Raw genomic sequence first — 22,786 nt, 5'->3', positions numbered from 1 at the left:
CTGCCTTTCTCCATGTGTGCACTCTCAGATTTACAGGTACAGCGAAAGTCCATTTCATTCTCTACAGGTATAGTCTACACAAATATAACTATTGCGACCAGTCGTGTATACATTTTTGTGGTTCATTTTCAGGTGCATTCAGGTGTATTTTAGCACAAAGTCACAATCTTTCCAGGAGTGGACAGCAAATACAGCCTAAAGTCTGAAAACCTCTTCAGGCCTCAGCATGTTAAGATCATAACAATTCAATACACTAAACTAATGTGGCTTGTTTGAAAGGGTTTTCAGGAGAAAGAATAATATGGCTCCAATGCTTAGGTTTGCAAAGTTGCAATTGAACAAACCACGAGACTTCTGGAACAATGTCTTGTGAAGAGGTAAGACCAAAAAAGAGATGTTTTTTCAGAATGCACAGAACAGTTTTAGGCAAACCAAACACAGCATATCAGCACAAGCACTTCATAGAAACTGTCAGCATGGTCAAGGAGGGGTAATGATGCAGGATTGTTTTCCACTCACAGGATCTTGGCACCTTGCAGTCACTAAGTCGACCATATACCAAAGTATTCTAGAATTGAATGTGATACTAACATCTAAAGCTTGGCCTAAATTGTGTCATGCAAAAAGACAATGATCCCAAGCACACTTGCAAATCTACAACAGAATGACTGAAAAAGAAAAGAGTCAAGGAGTTGCAATGGCCCAAAATCCAAACCCCAACTTGATTGAAATAGTGTGGCAGGCTCTTGAGAGCTGTGCATGAAATGAACACCCACAAACTTCAAAGAACTGAACCAACAATGTACAAATGAGTGTGCCAAAATTCCTCCACAAAGATCTAAAAAACAGATAAAGTTACAGGTGACTTCAAGTTACTGCTGCTAAAGAGGCTTCTACAAGCTAATGAGTCATGCTGTATGCTTTTTTATCACTGCATATATGTGGCTTGTATATGAGCAGGAAACATTTGTAACGTACAAACCACAAAGGTACAAAATAGACAATGTCAAGGTTAAAATGACAGTACCACAGACGGTACCAGCCCACGCTGTGATATGTCTAAAGGTGCAATAAGGTACTTTTTTCTGAGAATGTTTTGAGTTATTATGATTCAGGCCCAAACTGGTCTCTGTTGCCTCTTCCAGTGCCCTGCAATGACTGGCCACACCCTCTATAGCAAGGAACATCTCATTCAATAGGTCTGGAAATTTACAGCAGAGACAGCATAACAATGTTCACTGAGACAGATTTGCTTTTTTTACCATTAAAAAATTTGGGGATATAGATAAAGAGACCATGTGCACACAGTCAAACCCCACAATATCTATGCTATGCCGTACTAATATTCCCTCTGTAATGCAGGCAAGCAAGTAAAATACACAATTTCTGTTTCTTTTTATCAAACATACACAGACTGAGTGCAACAGAAAAACACACGTGCACTGAGAATCTGCCCACCATATGTGACTGCATTTTGCTTTTGAAATTATGCATAAGTTTGAACCCCTGAGGTAAATGTAACATTTGAATTTCACTTTAAAACATGACCTTATGCACATAAATTAGGAACCTAAGTTGCATACGGTCCAACAATTGTACAATTTTGTATGAACTACTTATGCTCAGGTTTAGTTTTAGATGATGAGTTGTATGAATGACTGCTTCGCCTTAACTTGATATTTCTTTGTGTAGAAAACAGCTGAAACAGCAAGGTTCACTTTTACAATTAAGGGCGATAATTACGTTTAATAGCACTTAGGATTGACCAGTGTGGCAAAGTACTGGAATACAAAAGCACCGAAAAGAAGGCAGTTTTGGGTTGAGTCATTTTAACCAGCAGATTAACTCATCAAAGCACTGAGAAGCTTTTTGTAGATCTCAAGCCTCCACTTGATTCAGCTCCACCCAAATAAAGATGCCTGTGATGAATCAAACATCATCTTCACTCATACTTAGAGCACAAGCTTGCATAACACAGGTATTCTGTGATATTTTATTTCTTTCCTTTCTTTTGTGTGTTTCCATGCCTGTGATCCAGTGTCACCCATTTTTCCAACAGTTCGGAAATAGCATCTGTAATGCGCCTTCATTTTTATGCTCTTTGCAGATCTTTGTCTATTGTTCTGTAAGGGAAACTGATCATGCTTCTAGAAGTCTCTTGTGTAGCAACAATCTGTTTCCACTTTAGCAAAATAAGCTTATACAATCAATCCACTGAAGTTGGGCCAGGACCACTTTTAAAAAGAAAACCAAAGGCGACACCTGGTGGTTAAATATGAAATTACAAGCTAAATACATCATTTGTTTTCACATACTCTTGTGATTTTTACCTCAGTAGTCAAACGAGAAAAGTACAGGAGACAGTGGCTTTATATTTTAAGTTGATTCTGTTAGCTCTGTGATTAAATGATCCCAAAGCAAGGTCAGTATTCAAAATATACTCCTCTTCTGGATGTGAAAACACATTTATAACTCAGAATAAAAAATAATGATAGTGATATTTTTTTTCATTTGCGGTATATATTGGAATGAAATACAATCAATCAGTCAATCATCATTATTTTTTTCAGCCTTTTATTCATAGTTTGGTTTCATACTTATCCAAAGGCTCGTGCACTGTGTAAAGATGAGCATTTTCTGCATTTTGCAATGTTTCGATTTATAATGAGATGAAAACAAAGAGAACTCCCCAGAAGAAACTAGCGTGCACTTTGTTAAGGTTCAAAATTGAGGAGGGAGAGTACAAACCACCCTTGGTCCAGAAGCTCTTGGTCAAACGATGATTTTTAATGAATACACACGTGTGGGAAGACAACTCTGTATGCAGACAGCAATTGATCTTCAACTTAATCAAAGCATGAACAGATATTTTATAGCATCAGGGTTTGATTTACTGACGCCCCTTCATGCGTCACAGATACATTTTATACATAGATCAGATCAACACCACAATGACTTTTAACCCAGAAGATCATCTTCTATTTTCATGGCTGGTACTTTCCGTTCTTGTCTTAAAGTGAATTGTTCCTCTTTCTTGCCGAGACAACAAGGACGGTTCCTCTTTCACCGAGACATGACTAATCTCTCCTCTAAATAAATCTAACTCATGTGTGTGTGTGTGTTGACCTCACATGCTCTTTGTGTCACCTCTTCACCTACTAACTGTCTGTGTCTCGTCCTCAAATGCTCTTTCTCAATTCACCTGTTGCACTTCTGACCTTTTACCAGAACAGAGGCTCATCCTTATGTGTTACAACCTAACGGAGACTATGTATATGTCCTCTGTTTTAACCAAGAACCTCTACTAAAACCTTAATATAAAATGACCTGATATAAGTGTTTTGTAAGCATGTATTGCAATTCCTTCTATGTTCTAGTTTTCCCTCAGCATGTATCACCTGAACAGTCACGTCAGTGAAGCTTAAGACCTTTAAAGAACCTGAACATCAACTCAAATAAGCACAGATATGCATTGTGTACACAATAGTTATAACTGCATCTGAAATACAAAATTAACATCATCATAAACATCTTAAGGCCATCTTAAAGCTATCTGTTACATTGTTAAAGCAATGATCATACTGCAGATTATATTATTAATGCAATGGTAATAATGATGATTATTTAACAATAGCAGTAAAATAATTTCCCTGCTCCACACTCCCTCTCTCGACCTCTGGAACTCCAGAGGTCGCAATACATTGTGTCCTCGCTCAGCAAATCAGACAACCTCATGTCATCCAATTGGTCCAGTCATAGACACCAGCTCCCCTTCGAGAACACTCCATGTGTAAGCTTAGGTTTTCTCGGTCCCTCTCTCGCGATCGTCGAGATCTTCTGCAAAGGAAACAAAACACCTTTTCCTGCACCTCCCTAACTTATCCTATCTGGGACTCTTTAATCAAAAGCATGATCCTAATTATGCTCTTAACTTATTGACTTGTATTTATATATATTCTTCAACGTTCCTCATCACTTTAAAATTCTTTAAGCGCTGGTTTCACGTCCGGTTGCTCGCTCTATTTTTCCCTTATCTGATCATCAACATCCTGTGCACAAATTGTCGCTGCTGCAAGTTCCTCTACTCTAATCTTAAGTCACCTTTTTAACAAGAAAATCATCGTAAGCGCCTATTCTACTAAAAGATCCAAAAGAAAACAACCACTTTAATCAATTAAGTTTAAGCATATAAGCAATTACTCCTGCATACATTTCAACATAGCTAAATGCTGCCTAAAAACAACTCCTGTGTGTTAACACTAACTTCATTTTAACCCTCACATTTCCTATGTTATAACCTGTTTTTAACATAGCCTCTTTATTTCATTTTGCTCCTTTTAATGTAACAATACCTTCTAATTCTAGTTTATCAGACATAACCAAAATATATGCTTTCCTTCCTCTTTGGTCCTTCTTTAAGTTCAGTTAAAAGCTAAATGAATTTGAGGCCTTTTGCCTGGAATCAATACTGTCATGTGTGTTTCTGTGTAATATCTGTCTGTGTAAGCCTACATTATAACCACTACTTCTAGAAATCAAAAGAAATCAAACCTGTTCTCCTCCTTCAACCCTCACTAATTTTCCCCAAAGGATATCTTTTTGTTAAGGTTCAAAATTGAGGAGGGAGAGTACAAACCACCCTTGGTCCAGAAGCTCTTGGTCAAACGATGATTTTTAATGAATACACACGTGTGGGAAGACAACTCTGTATGCAGACAGCAATTGATCTTCAACTTAATCAAAGCATGAACAGATATTTTATAGCATCAGGGTTTGATTTACTGACGCCCCTTCATGCGTCACAGATACATTTTATACATAGATCAGATCAACACCACAATGACTTTTAACCCAGAAGATCATCTTCTATTTTCATGGCTGGTACTTTCCGTTCTTGTCTTAAAGTGAATTGTTCCTCTTTCTTGCCGAGACAACAAGGACGGTTCCTCTTTCACCGAGACATGACTAATCTCTCCTCTAAATAAATCTAACTCATGTGTGTGTGTGTGTTGACCTCACATGCTCTTTGTGTCACCTCTTCACCTACTAACTGTCTGTGTCTCGTCCTCAAATGCTCTTTCTCAATTCACCTGTTGCACTTCTGACCTTTTACCAGAACAGAGGCTCATCCTTATGTGTTACAACCTAACGGAGACTATGTATATGTCCTCTACTAAATAAATGTTTTAACCAAGAACCTCTACTAAAACCTTAATATAAAATGACCTGATATAAGTGTTTTGTAAGCATGTATTGCAATTCCTTCTATGTTCTAGTTTTCCCTCAGCATGTATCACCTGAACAGTCACGTCAGTGAAGCTTAAGACCTTTAAAGAACCTGAACATCAACTCAAATAAGCACAGATATGCATTGTGTACACAATAGTTATAACTGCATCTGAAATACAAAATTAACATCATCATAAACATCTTAAGGCCATCTTAAAGCTATCTGTTACATTGTTAAAGCAATGATCATACTGCAGATTATATTATTAATGCAATGGTAATAATGATGATTATTTAACAATAGCAGTAAAATAATTTCCCTGCTCCACAACTTTAACAACTTAGAAGCTCGGGTGAGGGGAGCACAGGTTACTGAACTGTTTCCACTTGGGTGGCCTCAGAGGAGGCGACCACCTGTCCATCAACAATTTCCTCGATGATTGTCTTCACTCGTTTTTCAATGTGGGGTTTACGCTCTGCAAAGACAATGCATCGCATCACTATAGTGTAAAGAGCTTATTTCAGTTTTACTGCGACAAGATCTGAAGTTCTGGTTCAGTGAGTGATGGAGATTCTTACCTTCCACTTCTACGACCTTGCTGATGACCACCACCCTAAGAAGAGCGTAAACATTTTTTTAAAAACATTTTTGTTTGCTTTAATTGATAATCGATTAAAAACAGATACATTTTTAATTTCTTACTCCTTTTTTTCATAGTGCTCTCCTTCTAGCAGCCTCCTATATTCAGCAATCTCCATTTCCAGCCTCATCTTGATGTCCAGTAGCTCATTATATTCTGTTTGCACCCGCAGAAGAGAGGCCTTCAGCTCCTGCAGCTCAGTCTCCAGGGTGGAGATGGTGACCTGCAGTTGTTGAAGCTGAAGACTATAGCGACTTTTCACTTCCTCCAAATTTTCCTGTAGGCATGTAATCTGCAGGACAGAGAGGTTACAACAGCTCCATGTGAGTACAGTCAGTGGGAAGAATCATTTCCTCTCTGTTACAGCAAATTAATATATGTCCTGATATGTTTGGAAAAAACTGATTTAATTTTTTAATCATTCCCCTTGCGCTAACAATTAAAACATTACGAACCTAATGTGCTTCAAATAGCAAAAGTAATTTTAACCAGGCTCGACATCTGCTGATGTCAACCAGTATGAAGCATTTCCCAATCAAATGTAGGGAAGCTATATGTATATTTGTCCTTTATTTGTTTTATTAATGTTTTTTTCATGTGTTTGTTTGATTTTTTGCAACATACTTTTTGGCTATTTTCTCATTTAACTCAGCTTTTGAGCAGAAATACACCACCAACATTATTTTGAAATTCATAAGTTCATGAATATGGTTTTTCATGACTGTTATAAACAGGGGGAATTAAAATAGCAGATAACTCTTAATTCCTTAAACATTTAAGGGGTGATTAGTGTTCTGTTATTGTTTCAGATGATGCATTTTATATTCTAGGATTCTATTTTTTTTTTTCATTTGCTTGCTCAGTCACTATGTGTTAATAGACCTCTCTGCGCTGAACCACACTTGTTATTAATCTCTGTCTCTCTTCCACAGCATGTCTTTATCCTGTTTTCCTTCTCTCACTTCAACCGTCTTGAGTTTCTTGCCACATTGCAAAATGTCACAATGATTTTAGTTAAAAAATATTGAAAGGTCATGATCACATGTGAGTTCATAAAATACGGCAGTTATGTTATGTCGTAGTGTTGAATACTGATTATATTTTTTAAATGAGCCTCCAAGGCAATGTTTGTTTGTTGTCTCTCCTCTCCTTGTTTCTCTTTCCTGCCTCCTCTGCTTGCAGCTGTGTCACCAAGATACCAGAGATAGGTACAATATGAGAAAAAAAGAGCGGGTCTGCTACTTCTTAGCTTCAGCAAGCTGAGATTATTAGACCTAACACTGCGATGTGCATTTGGCTTCAGTTACAAAACCTTCATATCCAGTACTTTTGGGTTGTTATTCCATACCTCTGTGTGTGCGCTTTGCCGGCTTATCATCAAACTTTGGTAGGTCTTCTTCAGAGTGGACAACTCTTTGTGAAACGTTTTCACATCTGTTTGGGAAACAATGATTTCCTTCTGGAGAATTTCCACCTTTTTAAAAGAAAGCATTCAAAATTCAATAAGAAAATTTGAACTTTTTTTTTTTTTTTTTAAAGGATCTACCGGAGTCGTTTTGAACATTTTAGGAACCTCACCTTCGACTGGAACCATTTCTCGACTTCCAGCTTGTTCTTTCTCCCCACAGTTTCATACTGCTCCCTCATTTCCTCCAGGACCTTTGTCAAATCTGTAGAGTGTGCACTGTCCACCTCTACATTTACAGAGCCACTGCATTGGATGCTCAACTGGCTCATCTCCTGCAACATGCAAAACAAACAAACAAAAAACACAACAACAAAAAAAAAGTGTTTAAATCTCCAATCCATCCAGATGTGTAAGCGCTTCCACCACCAGCAGATGGCGACACTGCACCATGGAAAGCATTGACTCACGCAATCTCTTTAGCAGTGTTTAATAGGTTTGTTTTTCTATTATACGCCTTTTACCTCCTTGTGATTCGCCTTCATTTGCGCCAGCTCTGCTTTCAGATCCTCTATGCTTAGCTCCAAGTCACTGATGCCAAGAGTCAAGCTGTCGCGGACTGCTCGGAGACGGGATACGTCAGCCTCCACGGTCAAATGCAAGTTCATCTCCATGTCATATCTACAGAAGAAAAGCAGCCCTTTCAGATGCCATTATTTTCACGATTTTGATGGGGGTAACGATTGTATGGTCTCAAAAGAAAAAAATAAATAATAAAACAAAAACTCCCAAATGTAGTGGGATTTCTTTTCATATTTGGTATAAAGTAATATGGGGTAGAAAGAAATTGTCATGGTCCTGGGTCTTTTGACCCAGCGTTTTAAGTTTGAGTTTATTTTGTTCATTAGGTTATCTAAGTTCATTTGGTTATTAGACTCCTTGTGTTTTCTTCCCCTGTATTTAAGCTTCCCCTCACCCTTCGTGTTTCATGCTGCGTGTCTTATGTTATCAAGTTTGTATTATTATGCCTAAGTGTTTCTAGTTATTATTTTCCCCTCGTGTTTCCAACCATGTTAAATCTCCCCTGCTCTTCATGCGTTTCATGTCTGTGTCTTACGTTGTCAAGTTCGGGTTGTCATGTCTATGTCTCATTATGTTTCCTGTTTTATTGTGAAGAGGTCTGGTGTTCTGTGTTCATCATGTTCAGTTTTACTCTCCCACTGTGACGTCATTATGTTCATGTGTGCCAGCTGTTTCCTCATGTGTCTCCACTTCCCCTAATCACCTCCTGTGTATTTAAGTCCTCTGTTTTCAGTGTGTGATTGTCAGGTCGTCTGTTGTCCACGCCATGTTTCCTATGCCATGCTTCCAAGTTTCTTGTCTAGGTTTTTCTTATTGTTTGTTTAGATTTCCCAGTTTAGGTTTGTGTTAATTTTGCTTCAGTTTGCCTTGCCCTTTGTTTGTACCTTTTTTACCAGCCATATTAAACGGCTCGCTTTTTGTTAACATTAAAGTTTTGTTCCCTGTTCCTTGGAGTCTGCATTTTGGGTCCTTTTTCAATTCATACAGTCTGCCCTCGCCAGACTGTGACAGAAATACCACGGAGCAACAAAGGAATGTAAACCTACTTCATTTTAAAGTCTTCCGCTGCCAATTGAGCATTGTCAAGCTGCACGTGGATGGCCTGGTTCTCTGCAAATCTTCTTGCAATCTAATTGGAGAAAATGAATAAACTGTCTGAAATTCTGACCGCGTATAGGCTATACTCTTCATTTATTGATATTGAGCAAATTATTTTGCATTCCGCAGCAGTTCAGCTTTCTTTGGATGCCATCTATCAGTCACATAGCGTACAACGGGTTCTAACCCTTCAAATCCACACTTCAGCATTAATTGGTGTCAATAATTTTTGTGATAGTAAAACAATGGAAAGATGTTTCAGTCGCCTGCATAGATGTTTACTTCGGGTGTTTGGCAATGTTCGAGGTTTCGTGTGTGTGCATTGTAAAATGGTTTGCTTTTCAGTGTGTTGTGTTATGTAAAGTGTGAGAGGTACCTCGGCTCTCAGGTCACTGATGGTGGAAAAATAGCCACCGTAGTTCTTGGTAACAACAGTTGACTTTTGTTGACAGAACTCAGCGATGTTCAGTTCCAGCTGCCTATTTTTGGCCTCCAGAGAACGCACCTGCACATCACGAGGAAATACTGGTTCATACAAGCAGGCTATCATTATTTGTCTGAAAGCAACTGTTCTACATTTTTCCATTTGGTAAAATTTCATATGTTTTTTTTTTTTGTTAGTTTGTTTTGGGGTTTGGGTTTTTTTTGTGTGTGTGTTCATTATTGTATGTGAGTATGTTGATCCTTTACTCACTACAACAATATAAAGACACCCCATTATAAGTGCTGCATGAAAAAATTCAATAAGATAAGAGAAACCTTAATTAGTCCCACATGTGGGATTTTTTTTTTTTTTTTTTTTTTTGGTCAAGTACAAGTTTAAAACAGAAAGTACAAGTTTAAGAGCAGTAAAACATTAAGGGGAAAAAAGCAATAGAATAGGATAAGATAATAGAATAAAGGGGGTTAGGGTTAGGTCAATATGTACTGTTAGAAACTGTTATTTTACTATATGGAAATTAATCTTATTATTTATTAACTAGTGATTACAAATGCAAATTGTTAAAAGTAAATAAAGGGGGGGAGTAATTCTTGCAACTAGCGCTCATCAGTAAAACCTACTTTTGCCAAGTAATCAGCCAGGCGGTCGTTGAGGTCCTGCATGGTTGCCTTCCCATCTCCGACTACAGAAGTCTCTCCATATGAGCCCACGGACCCTAAAGAGAAGACAGAGTTGGATCTTGAGATGCGGGTCCCATAACCTCCAGCTCCGCCATGCACACTGGGTGTGTAGCCAACAGAGGACGTGCTACTCTGCTTCCATCCGCCCAGGCTGCTGGAACTGTAGGTTCTCTGCTTAACGCTGTAGCTGCTCTGCTGGGTCAAAGAGGCTGCCATGGTGACAGGAGGTTGTCGTGATGCGAGGCTGATGGTGAGCACAGAAGGAATGTCTCCGAGGTGTGATCCTGCAAGACACAGCAGGGTATTTTATAGGGTTCTTAGTGAGGGGGGCAGTCTCAAATGCCATGCAACAACAACAGTGTGGTATGCAGATAATAGTTTTTGATGTCTTTGTTTTTGTTTCCATCGATTGGGTGTGTAAGTCTTCATTAGACAAACTTTGATGAAAGACAAGTGGAACATCTAGTCAGACAGCTTAACTGATAACTATGCTGAAATCCAGCCAAAACCTAAGATGTGGCTAATTATTTCTTCTTAACTCATTACACTTCCTACTCGTTACTTTATGGGGCACAGATGAATGCTAAGATGATTTTAAGTGAGTTACCCAAAAGAAGCTGAAAAGACAACAAACAAGAGTAAAATAATTATATAAAAATGGGGGGAGAAGGTATTTGGATGGGTATGATCAGTTTCTTTTTTTTTAAATTAATTTCACTGCATTTGATAGTTAAGTTTTTTTTTCTCTAAAATGCAAGTCAGCAGGTGCATCATGGCAGGTAGCGTGATCAACTTTTTCATGTTCACCCTGACTGAGAAGGTAAGTTTAACAAAAAGATCACTATCACAACCACCTATGAGCAGTAATTATGCCTAAGCCAGTGGTATTTGTTAAGCCTTTCTGGGGGTGTAAGACAGCTTCATCTGCACATACCAAACAATGAGTGGTATGTTGGTAACAGTTTTAATAAAAACAATTTGCAAAACCAACAAATACGCTCTGTAAAAAACCCAAGAGCTACATCTCAGAGTCTACAGGCCTCAGTTACCTTGAGAAACACTGATGAAAAAGATTAGACAGCACAGTGGAAAGCCTCTTCTCTTTAAAAAGAGCATGGCAGAATAGTTTGGCAATGCAAATCTGCCTCTGAACAAAGCACAAGATTTGTGTAACAATGTACTTTGGACAGACAAGATCAGCGTGGAGATGTCTAGGCATAATGCACGCAATATCAGTACAAACAGCTCATACCAGCTGTCAGGCACAGTGATGGATATTTCAGGGTTTGGGCTTATTTTGCAGTCACAGGACCTGGGCACCCAAATTCCAGACCTTTACCTGACTGAAATGCCAGGAAAGGACCTTAACAGAGCTGTACAAAAATGAAAGTCAGCAAATCTGAATAAACTGTGTGTGTGTGTGTGTGTGTGTGTGTGTGTGTGTGTGTGTGTGTGTGTGTGTGTGTGTGTGTGTGTGTGTGTGTGTGTGTGTATTCTAATATAGTATCTTTAAAATAATAAGTAAACAGCAGAGCTCTGTAATCTGTGTCTGTGTTCTTGTATTATGTTATTAGTCTCTCCTTATCTCAAACTGCACCACACAAAGACACTTGTGGACAAAATGAAAAGTATTATATGCACGAGGTTTTACATGCACTCATGTGAAAGAAAAAGGATTTAACTATTAGAAACTGGTTCCTCTGCACAACCACAATTTTGTTTGAGAGGCTAAAGCTATTTTTGTTCTGTGAATTGAAAGAAGCAGACAACAACATTAATAGCTGTTGGCACCATAAATGATTTTAAATATACACCCGTCCAAATAGAGCTGTGATCTCTGTTCCAGACCACCACCCCCACCCAAACATACCAAAACAAGACGCTGTCACACCTTTGACGCTGTCACACCTTTTTCTCTGGAAGCTCAGGTAACATGTGGTCAGAGTAAACCTTTCTGAAGTGACTAACAAGAACCTGAAAATCATTTTAACCTTTGTGGAACACACCCATACTGCTGACATGCATGACTGAGTACACTGTAGTATTTTACATGGCACTATTCAGTGGAACCGACCTTTACATGTATACAGATTTCAGACCTAAATGCCAAATAAGCTTTACCATATTGTTAAAGAGCCTTTAATCAGCCCTCACCACAATTTGTCTTTAAACTTCAACATTTCTTCAAAACAATCCTGTTTGGTATTCTTTATTGTGGATTTTACAAAAAAATCATTTATGGAATATCAGCAAAATTATTCCTTAAACTGCGAGGTCCGATTCTGGGATATATTTGGAATTTCAAAGGGAAAGTTTTATCGGGAAGTTTTGCATTGGAAACACTACTCATGTGTAATGTAGACGTCTTATCATAACCTTTCACCAGCATGACGGAATTTGAAGACACGTACCTGAGACGAGACAAGAGAAAATCAGTGACAGTGACTAAAACCTGCACCAAACATCCGATGCAGCCTTGAGCTAACAGTGTGTGTGGGTATGAATCTGAACTAAATAACAAGTGAAAGGAGCAGTTTGTCAAGAGCAGGTGGTGTCTGTGGACATTATCAGATTTTACTGATGGGTGTGTGTCCCTTTAGTCTGCAGATAACAAAAATGAAATATTTAGACCAGTAATAATCTGTCTAGCAGTGTATTAGAAGATATTAGACTGAGGTTGGATAAAGGTCACATATGCCTTTCTATCAACTTGCAGGCTCGTGTTCTGTATGTATTACAAATTAGTTATAATACCCTGAGGCAGTTTGTAGATTCATACATTGAAGTACATTTGCTGCTCTCCATTGTGCTGTTATCACTTTTATTGCATAAATCAAAGTAGCAGACAATCATTCACAGCGGACAGACCACACTTTCACTGCCTGGAAGAAAAATATATGAAGGCTGAGTTTCTACAAGCAGTTAAACATCACACATTATCAGGGGACGCTGGATTCAGAGTAACTGGGACACTTGAAAAAAAAATCTATACAGTACTGTATGTAAACAGAGCTAATGTTATCCAAGCAAGTATGACTTTTGCTAAAAGGGTGGTGTGTACGTCATGTGGAAAGTACAGGCTGCAGCATGACAGTAATAAATTATGCACATTTTATATTTGATGTATCACCGTTTAACTTCGCTTTTTAAACATATGTCAAGAAAACGTTTCACAGAAATGTTTACAGCCTGAACATTATGAAGGACATCTGTGTAACGTCTATGTAACTTTCTACTTTTTTTTCTTTAAAGCTGCAGGTAAATACATTCAATCCAAGTATGAATGAATGTGATGTGTTTTGTTTTATAATTGGGGGTAATTTCAATGATGATTCTGATTCATTAAGTGATTTTAGGTATCTTGTTTTCACTTGCTTTACTTTCACTTACATAGTTCATGCTAATATAAATAAATATCTGTGAATGTGATCGCGAATGGTTGTCTGTCTCTATGTCTTAGCCCTGCGTCAGGCTGATGACCCGTTCGGGGTGTATGACTCTTGACTCCATGGTAGCTGGAATAGGCTCCAGCCCCTCAGCGATTTTTTTAATGATAAATGGAAGAGAATGGATGAAAATATATAAAAAATATGAAGAGTAGCAATGTAAACAACATATAATGTGCAAATTGAAAGACTTGTATAGTATTCTCAATAAATACTACCAGTTAAAAAAAACTGAAAGAAATGGGACGTTGTTTAAATGTACGTTTCTGTACAGGTACAGGAAACCTGTGTTTCCTCCTCCCTAAAGTTGACTTTTTAACAGTGTCTTTATTGTTACATCAGATTTGTATTGTTTTAAATGGTTTCTAAGGAAATATTGGATTTTCAGTGTAAACACATCGAGTTGTTTTATTGTTATTGCAGTGCAAAAGAGGTCTTAAGTGACAAATATAATGATGTGTTTCTCCATGTAAACTTGCATAATTTCCTTTGCGCACATCCTTTTTCCAATGTATCCATCTCTTAATCAAACGCTCTGTGGTGAACACCATTATCAGTATTTGATTGAAAGCCATTATGCTGACACCAAACTTGGGTATAAAAGAGACAGCCTGCTGGGAATCAGCAGTTGTGCACTGGAGACATCACGCTCATCACACTTTGTTGTGTACATATCTCATCCTATCTTCACAGGTACAGTAAGTTTGCCATTTTTGATACCTAATTTTTTTTAGAATACATCTCATGTTTACTCAAATGTTTCTTTCTTACTGCGCAGAGAGAATGTCAGGGAAAGTTTTCGTGGTATTTGCACTGCTGGTTGCTCTGCTTGTGTCTGGAGCAGCTTCCCCAACTGAAACCGGAGAGACTGAGGAGACAAATGTTCTCAAGCAGCTTCTAGCTAAACATGAGATGGCAAAAGACTCGGCTGGAAGACAGAGGCAAGCACCCCGCACTCACTCTGCACGGGTGGAACGACGGGCGCACCTTTCAGTTGATGAGCGCGAGATAATGACCAAACAAATAATGCAAGCAATTTCAGGTATGCTGCAGACTTGGGTGGGAAAGCTCTGTGATTGTCATCTTGTTTCACTTCAGCTAATTAGAGCAATGTGTGAATAGGCGGAGGTCCAAGACAATGCTCAGATTTGCATACTGAACCCTTTTGTTTGTGGTTCATGTACTGTAGGAATGGTTTGTTCACAGAGCTGATGAACTCCGAGTGCATGACGGATCGGGACTACCAGGCAGTTTTAGGCAAACCAAACACAGCATATCAGCACAAGCACTTCATAGAAACTGTCAGCATGGTCAAGGAGGGGTAATGATGCAGGATTGTTTTCCACTCACAGGATCTTGGCACCTTGCAGTCACTAAGTCGACCATATACCAAAGTATTCTAGAATTGAATGTGATACTAACATCTAAAGCTTGGCCTAAATTGTGTCATGCAAAAAGACAATGATCCCAAGCACACTTGCAAATCTACAACAGAATGACTGAAAAAGAAAAGAGTCAAGGAGTTGCAATGGCCCAAAATCCAAACCCCAACTTGATTGAAATAGTGTGGCAGGCTCTTGAGAGCTGTGCATGAAATGAACACCCACAAACTTCAAAGAACTGAACCAACAATGTACAAATGAGTGTGCCAAAATTCCTCCACAAAGATCTAAAAAACAGATAAAGTTACAGGTGACTTCAAGTTACTGCTGCTAAAGAGGCTTCTACAAGCTAATGAGTCATGCTGTATGCTTTTTTATCACTGCATATATGTGGCTTGTATATGAGCAGGAAACATTTGTAACGTACAAACCACAAAGGTACAAAATAGACAATGTCAAGGTTAAAATGACAGTACCACAGACGGTACCAGCCCACGCTGTGATATGTCTAAAGGTGCAATAAGGTACTTTTTTCTGAGAATGTTTTGAGTTATTATGATTCAGGCCCAAACTGGTCTCTGTTGCCTTTTCCAGTGCCCTGCAATGACTGGCCACACCCTCTATAGCAAGGAACATCTCATTCAATAGGTCTGGAAATTTACAGCAGAGACAGCATAACAATGTTCACTGAGACAGATTTGCTTTTTTTACCATTAAAAAATTTGGGGATATAGATAAAGAGACCATGTGCACACAGTCAAACCCCACAATATCTATGCTATGCCGTACTAATATTCCCTCTGTAATGCAGGCAAGCAAGTAAAATACACAATTTCTGTTTCTTTTTATCAAACATACACAGACTGAGTGCAACAGAAAAACACACGTGCACTGAGAATCTGCCCACCATATGTGACTGCATTTTGCTTTTGAAATTATGCATAAGTTTGAACCCCTGAGGTAAATGTAACATTTGAATTTCACTTTAAAACATGACCTTATGCACATAAATTAGGAACCTAAGTTGCATACGGTCCAACAATTGTACAATTTTGTATGAACTACTTATGCTCAGGTTTAGTTTTAGATGATGAGTTGTATGAATGACTGCTTCGCCTTAACTTGATATTTCTTTGTGTAGAAAACAGCTGAAACAGCAAGGTTCACTTTTACAATTAAGGGCGATAATTACGTTTAATAGCACTTAGGATTGACCAGTGTGGCAAAGTACTGGAATACAAAAGCACCGAAAAGAAGGCAGTTTTGGGTTGAGTCATTTTAACCAGCAGATTAACTCATCAAAGCACTGAGAAGCTTTTTGTAGATCTCAAGCCTCCACTTGATTCAGCTCCACCCAAATAAAGATGCCTGTGATGAATCAAACATAATCTTCACTCATACTTAGAGCACAAGCTTGCATAACACAGGTATTCTGTGATATTTTATTTCTTTCCTTTCTTTTGTGTGTTTCCATGCCTGTGATCCAGTGTCACCCATTTTTCCAACAGTTCGGAAATAGCATCTGTAATGCGCCTTCATTTTTATGCTCTTTGCAGATCTTTGTCTATTGTTCTGTAAGGGAAACTGATCATGCTTCTAGAAGTCTCTTGTGTAGCAACAATCTGTTTCCACTTTAGCAAAATAAGCTTATACAATCAATCCACTGAAGTTGGGCCAGGACCACTTTTAAAAAGAAAACCAAAGGCGACACCTGGTGGTTAAATATGAAATTACAAGCTAAATACATCATTTGTTTTCACATACTCTTGTGATTTTTACCTCAGTAGTCAAACGAGAAAAGTACAGGAGACAGTGGCTTTATATTTTAAGTTGATTCTGTTAGCTCTGTGATTAAATGATCCCAAAGCAAGGTCAGTATTCAAAATATACTCCTCTTCTGGATGTGAAAACACATTTATAACTCAGAATAAAAAATAATGATAGTGATATTTTTTTCATTTGCGGTATATATTGGAATGAAATACAATCAATCAGTCAATCATCATTATTTTTTTCAGCCTTTTATTCATAGTTTGGTTTCATACTTATCCAAAGGCTCGTGCACTGTGTAAAGATGAGCATTTTCTGCATTTTGCAATGTTTCGATTTATAATGAGATGAAAACAAAGAGAACTCCCCAGAAGAAACTAGCGTACACTTTAACAACTTAGAAGCTCAGGTGAGGGGAGCACAGGTTACTGAACTGTTTCCACTTGGGTGGCCTCAGAGGAGGCGACCACCTGTCCATCAACAATTTCCTCGATGATTGTCTTCACTCGTTTTTCAATGTGGGGTTTACGCTCTGCAAAGACAATGCATCGCATCACTATAGTGTAAAGAGCTTATTTCAGTTTTACTGCGACAAGATCTGAAGTTCTGGTTCAGTGAGTGATGGAGATTCTTACCTTCCACTTCTACGACCTTGCTGATGACCACCACCCTAAGAAGAGCGTAAACATTTTTTTAAAAACATTTTTGTTTGCTTTAATTGATAATCGATTAAAAACAGATACATTTTTAATTTCTTACTCCTTTTTTTCATAGTGCTCTCCTTCTAGCAGCCTCCTATATTCAGCAATCTCCATTTCCAGCCTCATCTTGATGTCCAGTAGCTCATTATATTCTGTTTGCACCCGCAGAAGAGAGGCCTTCAGCTCCTGCAGCTCAGTCTCCAGGGTGGAGATGGTGACCTGCAGTTGTTGAAGCTGAAGACTATAGCGACTTTTCACTTCCTCCAAATTTTCCTGTAGGCATGTAATCTGCAGGACAGAGAGGTTACAACAGCTCCATGTGAGTACAGTCAGTGGGAAGAATCATTTCCTCTCTGTTACAGCAAATTAATATATGTCCTGATATGTTTGGAAAAAACTGATTTAATTTTTTAATCATTCCCCTTGCGCTAACAATTAAAACATTACGAACCTAATGTGCTTCAAATAGCAAAAGTAATTTTAACCAGGCTCGACATCTGCTGATGTCAACCAGTATGAAGCATTTCCCAATCAAATGTAGGGAAGCTATATGTATATTTGTCCTTTATTTGTTTTATTAATGTTTTTTTCATGTGTTTGTTTGATTTTTTGCAACATACTTTTTGGCTATTTTCTCATTTAACTCAGCTTTTGAGCAGAAATACACCACCAACATTATTTTGAAATTCATAAGTTCATGAATATGGTTTTTCATGACTGTTATAAACAGGGGGAATTAAAATAGCAGATAACTCTTAATTCCTTAAACATTTAAGGGGTGATTAGTGTTCTGTTATTGTTTCAGATGATGCATTTTATATTCTAGGATTCTATTTTTTTTTTCATTTGCTTGCTCAGTCACTATGTGTTAATAGACCTCTCTGCGCTGAACCACACTTGTTATTAATCTCTGTCTCTCTTCCACAGCATGTCTTTATCCTGTTTTCCTTCTCTCACTTCAACCGTCTTGAGTTTCTTGCCACATTGCAAAATGTCACAATGATTTTAGTTAAAAAATATTGAAAGGTCATGATCACATGTGAGTTCATAAAATACGGCAGTTATGTTATGTCGTAGTGTTGAATACTGATTATATTTTTTAAATGAGCCTCCAAGGCAATGTTTGTTTGTTGTCTCTCCTCTCCTTGTTTCTCTTTCCTGCCTCCTCTGCTTGCAGCTGTGTCACCAAGATACCAGAGATAGGTACAATATGAGAAAAAAAGAGCGGGTCTGCTACTTCTTAGCTTCAGCAAGCTGAGATTATTAGACCTAACACTGCGATGTGCATTTGGCTTCAGTTACAAAACCTTCATATCCAGTACTTTTGGGTTGTTATTCCATACCTCTGTGTGTGCGCTTTGCCGGCTTATCATCAAACTTTGGTAGGTCTTCTTCAGAGTGGACAACTCTTTGTGAAACGTTTTCACATCTGTTTGGGAAACAATGATTTCCTTCTGGAGAATTTCCACCTTTTTAAAAGAAAGCATTCAAAATTCAATAAGAAAATTTGAACTTTTTTTTTATTTTTTTAAGGATCTACCGGAGTCGTTTTGAACATTTTAGGAACCTCACCTTCGACTGGAACCATTTCTCGACTTCCAGCTTGTTCTTGCTCACCACAGTTTCATACTGCTCCCTCATTTCCTCCAGGACCTTTGTCAAATCTGTAGAGTGTGCACTGTCCACCTCTACATTTACAGAGCCACTGCATTGGATGCTCAACTGGCTCATCTCCTGCAACATGCAAAACAAACAAACAAAAAACACAACAACAAAAAAAAGTGTTTAAATCTCCAATCCATCCAGAAGTGTAAGCGCTTCCACCACCAGCAGATGGCGACACTGCACCATGGAAAGCATTGACTCACGCAATCTCTTTAGCAGTGTTTAATAGGTTTGTTTTTCTATTATACGCCTTTTACCTCCTTGTGATTCGCCTTCATTTGCGCCAGCTCTGCTTTCAGATCCTCTATGCTTAGCTCCAAGTCACTGATGCCAAGAGTCAAGCTGTCGCGGACTGCTCGGAGACGGGATACGTCAGCCTCCACGGTCAAATGCAAGTTCATCTCCATGTCATATCTACAGAAGAAAAGCAGCCCTTTCAGATGCCATTATTTTCACGATTTTGATGGGGGTAACGATTGTATGGTCTCAAAAGAAAAAAATAAATAATAAAACAAAAACTCCCAAATGTAGTGGGATTTCTTTTCATATTTGGTATAAAGTAATATGGGGTAGAAAGAAATTGTCATGGTCCTGGGTCTTTTGACCCAGCGTTTTAAGTTTGAGTTTATTTTGTTCATTAGGTTATCTAAGTTCATTTGGTTATTAGACTCCTTGTGTTTTCTTCCCCTGTATTTAAGCTTCCCCTCACCCTTCGTGTTTCATGCTGCGTGTCTTATGTTATCAAGTTTGTATTATTATGCCTAAGTGTTTCTAGTTATTATTTTCCCCTCGTGTTTCCAACCATGTTAAATCTCCCCTGCTCTTCATGCGTTTCATGTCTGTGTCTTACGTTGTCAAGTTCGGGTTGTCATGTCTATGTCTCATTATGTTTCCTGTTTTATTGTGAAGAGGTCTGGTGTTCTGTGTTCATCATGTTCAGTTTTACTCTCCCACTGTGACGTCATTATGTTCATGTGTGCCAGCTGTTTCCTCATGTGTCTCCACTTCCCCTAATCACCTCCTGTGTATTTAAGTCCTCTGTTTTCAGTGTGTGATTGTCAGGTCGTCTGTTGTCCACGCCATGTTTCCTATGCCATGCTTCCAAGTTTCTTGTCTAGGTTTTTCTTATTGTTTGTTTAGATTTCCCAGTTTAGGTTTGTGTTAATTTTGCTTCAGTTTGCTTTGCCCTTTGTTTGTACCTTTTTTACCAGCCATATTAAACGGCTCGCTTTTTGTTAACATTAAAGTTTTGTTCCCTGTTCCTTGGAGTCTGCATTTTGGGTCCTTTTTCAATTCATACAGTCTGCCCTCGCCAGACTGTGACAGAAATACCACGGAGCAACAAAGGAATGTAAACCTACTTCATTTTAAAGTCTTCCGCTGCCAATTGAGCATTGTCAAGCTGCACGTGGATGGCCTGGTTCTCTGCAAATCTTCTTGCAATCTAATTGGAGAAAATGAATAAACTGTCTGAAATTCTGACCGCGTATAGGCTATACTCTTCATTTATTGATATTGAGCAAATTATTTTGCATTCCGCAGCAGTTCAGCTTTCTTTGGATGCCATCTATCAGTCACATAGCGTACAACGGGTTCTAACCCTTCAAATCCACACTTCAGCATTAATTGGTGTCAATAATTTTTGTGATAGTAAAACAATGGAAAGATGTTTCAGTCGCCTGCATAGATGTTTACTTCGGGTGTTTGGCAATGTTCGAGGTTTCGTGTGTGTGCATTGTAAAATGGTTTGCTTTTCAGTGTGTTGTGTTATGTAAAGTGTGAGAGGTACCTCGGCTCTCAGGTCACTGATGGTGGAAAAATAGCCACCGTAGTTCTTGGTAACAACAGTTGACTTTTGTTGACAGAACTCAGCGATGTTCAGTTCCAGCTGCCTATTTTTGGCCTCCAGAGAACGCACCTGCACATCACGAGGAAATACTGGTTCATACAAGCAGGCTATCATTATTTGTCTGAAAGCAACTGTTCTACATTTTTCCATTTGGTAAAATTTCATATGTTTTTTTTTTTGTTAGTTTGTTTTGGGGTTTGGGTTTTTTTTGTGTGTGTGTTCATTATTGTATGTGAGTATGTTGATCCTTTACTCACTACAACAATATAAAGACACCCCATTATAAGTGCTGCATGAAAAAATTCAATAAGATAAGAGAAACCTTAATTAGTCCCACATGTGGGATTTTTTTTTTTTTTTTTTTTTTGGTCAAGTACAAGTTTAAAACAGAAAGTACAAGTTTAAGAGCAGTAAAACATTAAGGGGAAAAAAGCAATAGAATAGGATAAGATAATAGAATAAAGGGGGTTAGGGTTAGGTCAATATGTACTGTTAGAAACTGTTATTTTACTATATGGAAATTAATCTTATTATTTATTAACTAGTGATTACAAATGCAAATTGTTAAAAGTAAATAAAGGGGGGGAGTAATTCTTGCAACTAGCGCTCATCAGTAAAACCTACTTTTGCCAAGTAATCAGCCAGGCGGTCGTTGAGGTCCTGCATGGTTGCCTTCCCATCTCCGACTACAGAAGTCTCTCCATATGAGCCCACGGACCCTAAAGAGAAGACAGAGTTGGATCTTGAGATGCGGGTCCCATAACCTCCAGCTCCGCCATGCACACTGGGTGTGTAGCCAACAGAGGACGTGCTACTCTGCTTCCATCCGCCCAGGCTGCTGGAACTGTAGGTTCTCTGCTTAACGCTGTAGCTGCTCTGCTGGGTCAAAGAGGCTGCCATGGTGACAGGAGGTTGTCGTGATGCGAGGCTGATGGTGAGCACAGAAGGAATGTCTCCGAGGTGTGATCCTGCAAGACACAGCAGGGTATTTTATAGGGTTCTTAGTGAGGGGGGCAGTCTCAAATGCCATGCAACAACAACAGTGTGGTATGCAGATAATAGTTTTTGATGTCTTTGTTTTTGTTTCCATCGATTGGGTGTGTAAGTCTTCATTAGACAAACTTTGATGAAAGACAAGTGGAACATCTAGTCAGACAGCTTAACTGATAACTATGCTGAAATCCAGCCAAAACCTAAGATGTGGCTAATTATTTCTTCTTAACTCATTACACTTCCTACTCGTTACTTTATGGGGCACAGATGAATGCTAAGATGATTTTAAGTGAGTTACCCAAAAGAAGCTGAAAAGACAACAAACAAGAGTAAAATAATTATATAAAAATGGGGGGAGAAGGTATTTGGATGGGTATGATCAGTTTCTTTTTTTTAAATTAATTTCACTGCATTTGATAGTTAAGGTTTTTTTTCTCTAAAATGCAAGTCAGCAGGTGTATCATGGCAGGTAGCGTGATCAACTTTTTCATGTTCACCCTGACTGAGAAGGTAAGTTTAACAAAAAGATCACTATCACAACCACCTATGAGCAGTAATTATGCCTAAGCCAGTGGTATTTGTTAAGCCTTTCTGGGGGTGTAAGACAGCTTCATCTGCACATACCAAACAATGAGTGGTATGTTGGTAACAGTTTTAATAAAAACAATTTGCAAAACCAACAAATACGCTCTGTAAAAAACCCAAGAGCTACATCTCAGAGTCTACAGGCCTCAGTTACCTTGAGAAACACTGATGAAAAAGATTAGACAGCACAGTGGAAAGCCTCTTCTCTTTAAAAAGAGCATGGCAGAATAGTTTGGCAATGCAAATCTGCCTCTGAACAAAGCACAAGATTTGTGTAACAATGTACTTTGGACAGACAAGATCAGCGTGGAGATGTCT

General features: G+C 38.5%; 2 protein-coding genes across 2 annotated transcripts; both read right to left on the bottom strand.

Moving 5' to 3' along the window:
- Window positions 1-5,598: 5,598 nt before the first annotated feature.
- Window positions 5,599-10,293, bottom strand: LOC146631050 (keratin, type I cytoskeletal 19-like). Its single transcript, XM_085355112.1, has 9 exons — window positions 10,018-10,293; window positions 9,332-9,460; window positions 8,904-8,986; window positions 7,800-7,956; window positions 7,449-7,610; window positions 7,219-7,344; window positions 5,933-6,162; window positions 5,809-5,843; window positions 5,599-5,705 (listed from the first exon to the last, which is right to left on the bottom strand). Exons 1-9 carry the CDS (start codon window positions 10,291-10,293, stop codon window positions 5,599-5,601), a joined length of 1,305 nt encoding a protein of 434 aa, XP_085211238.1.
- A 6,807-nt stretch (window positions 10,294-17,100) lies between these two features.
- On the bottom strand, window positions 17,101-21,790 carry LOC146631049 (keratin, type I cytoskeletal 19-like). The gene is made up of 9 exons (XM_085355108.1): window positions 21,515-21,790; window positions 20,831-20,959; window positions 20,403-20,485; window positions 19,299-19,455; window positions 18,949-19,110; window positions 18,720-18,845; window positions 17,435-17,664; window positions 17,311-17,345; window positions 17,101-17,207 (listed from the first exon to the last, which is right to left on the bottom strand). Exons 1-9 carry the CDS (start codon window positions 21,788-21,790, stop codon window positions 17,101-17,103), a joined length of 1,305 nt encoding a protein of 434 aa, XP_085211234.1.
- Between the last annotated feature and the right edge of the window lie 996 nt (window positions 21,791-22,786).

This window comes from Diplotaxodon limnothrissa, linkage group LG6 (assembly GCF_057381915.1).
Source record: "Diplotaxodon limnothrissa isolate DT_005_m linkage group LG6, D_limnothrissa_male_GT1.1, whole genome shotgun sequence".
Lineage (NCBI taxonomy): Eukaryota > Metazoa > Chordata > Actinopteri > Cichliformes > Cichlidae > Diplotaxodon > Diplotaxodon limnothrissa.
This window is presented reverse-complemented; position numbering and strand designations above follow the sequence as displayed.

What these genes read in the sequence shown, in the direction of transcription:
- LOC146631050 (XM_085355112.1), bottom strand. Translation starts at nt 10,293, where the DNA reads ATGGCAGCCTCTTTGACCCAGCAGAGCAGCTACAGCGTTAAGCAGAGA. An exon ending in GCGGAAGACTTTAAAATGAA is followed by an intron (nt 7,957 to 8,903) that starts GTAGGTTTACAT and finishes TTTCTTCTGTAG; the next exon opens with ATATGACATGGAGATGAACT. An exon ending in GAGCACTATGAAAAAAAGGA is followed by an intron (nt 5,844 to 5,932) that starts GTAAGAAATTAA and finishes CGCTCTTCTTAG; the next exon opens with GGTGGTGGTCATCAGCAAGG.
- LOC146631049 (XM_085355108.1), bottom strand. Translation starts at nt 21,790, where the DNA reads ATGGCAGCCTCTTTGACCCAGCAGAGCAGCTACAGCGTTAAGCAGAGA. An exon ending in GCGGAAGACTTTAAAATGAA is followed by an intron (nt 19,456 to 20,402) that starts GTAGGTTTACAT and finishes TTTCTTCTGTAG; the next exon opens with ATATGACATGGAGATGAACT. An exon ending in CAAGGTCGTAGAAGTGGAAG is followed by an intron (nt 17,208 to 17,310) that starts GTAAGAATCTCC and finishes TTGTCTTTGCAG; the next exon opens with AGCGTAAACCCCACATTGAA.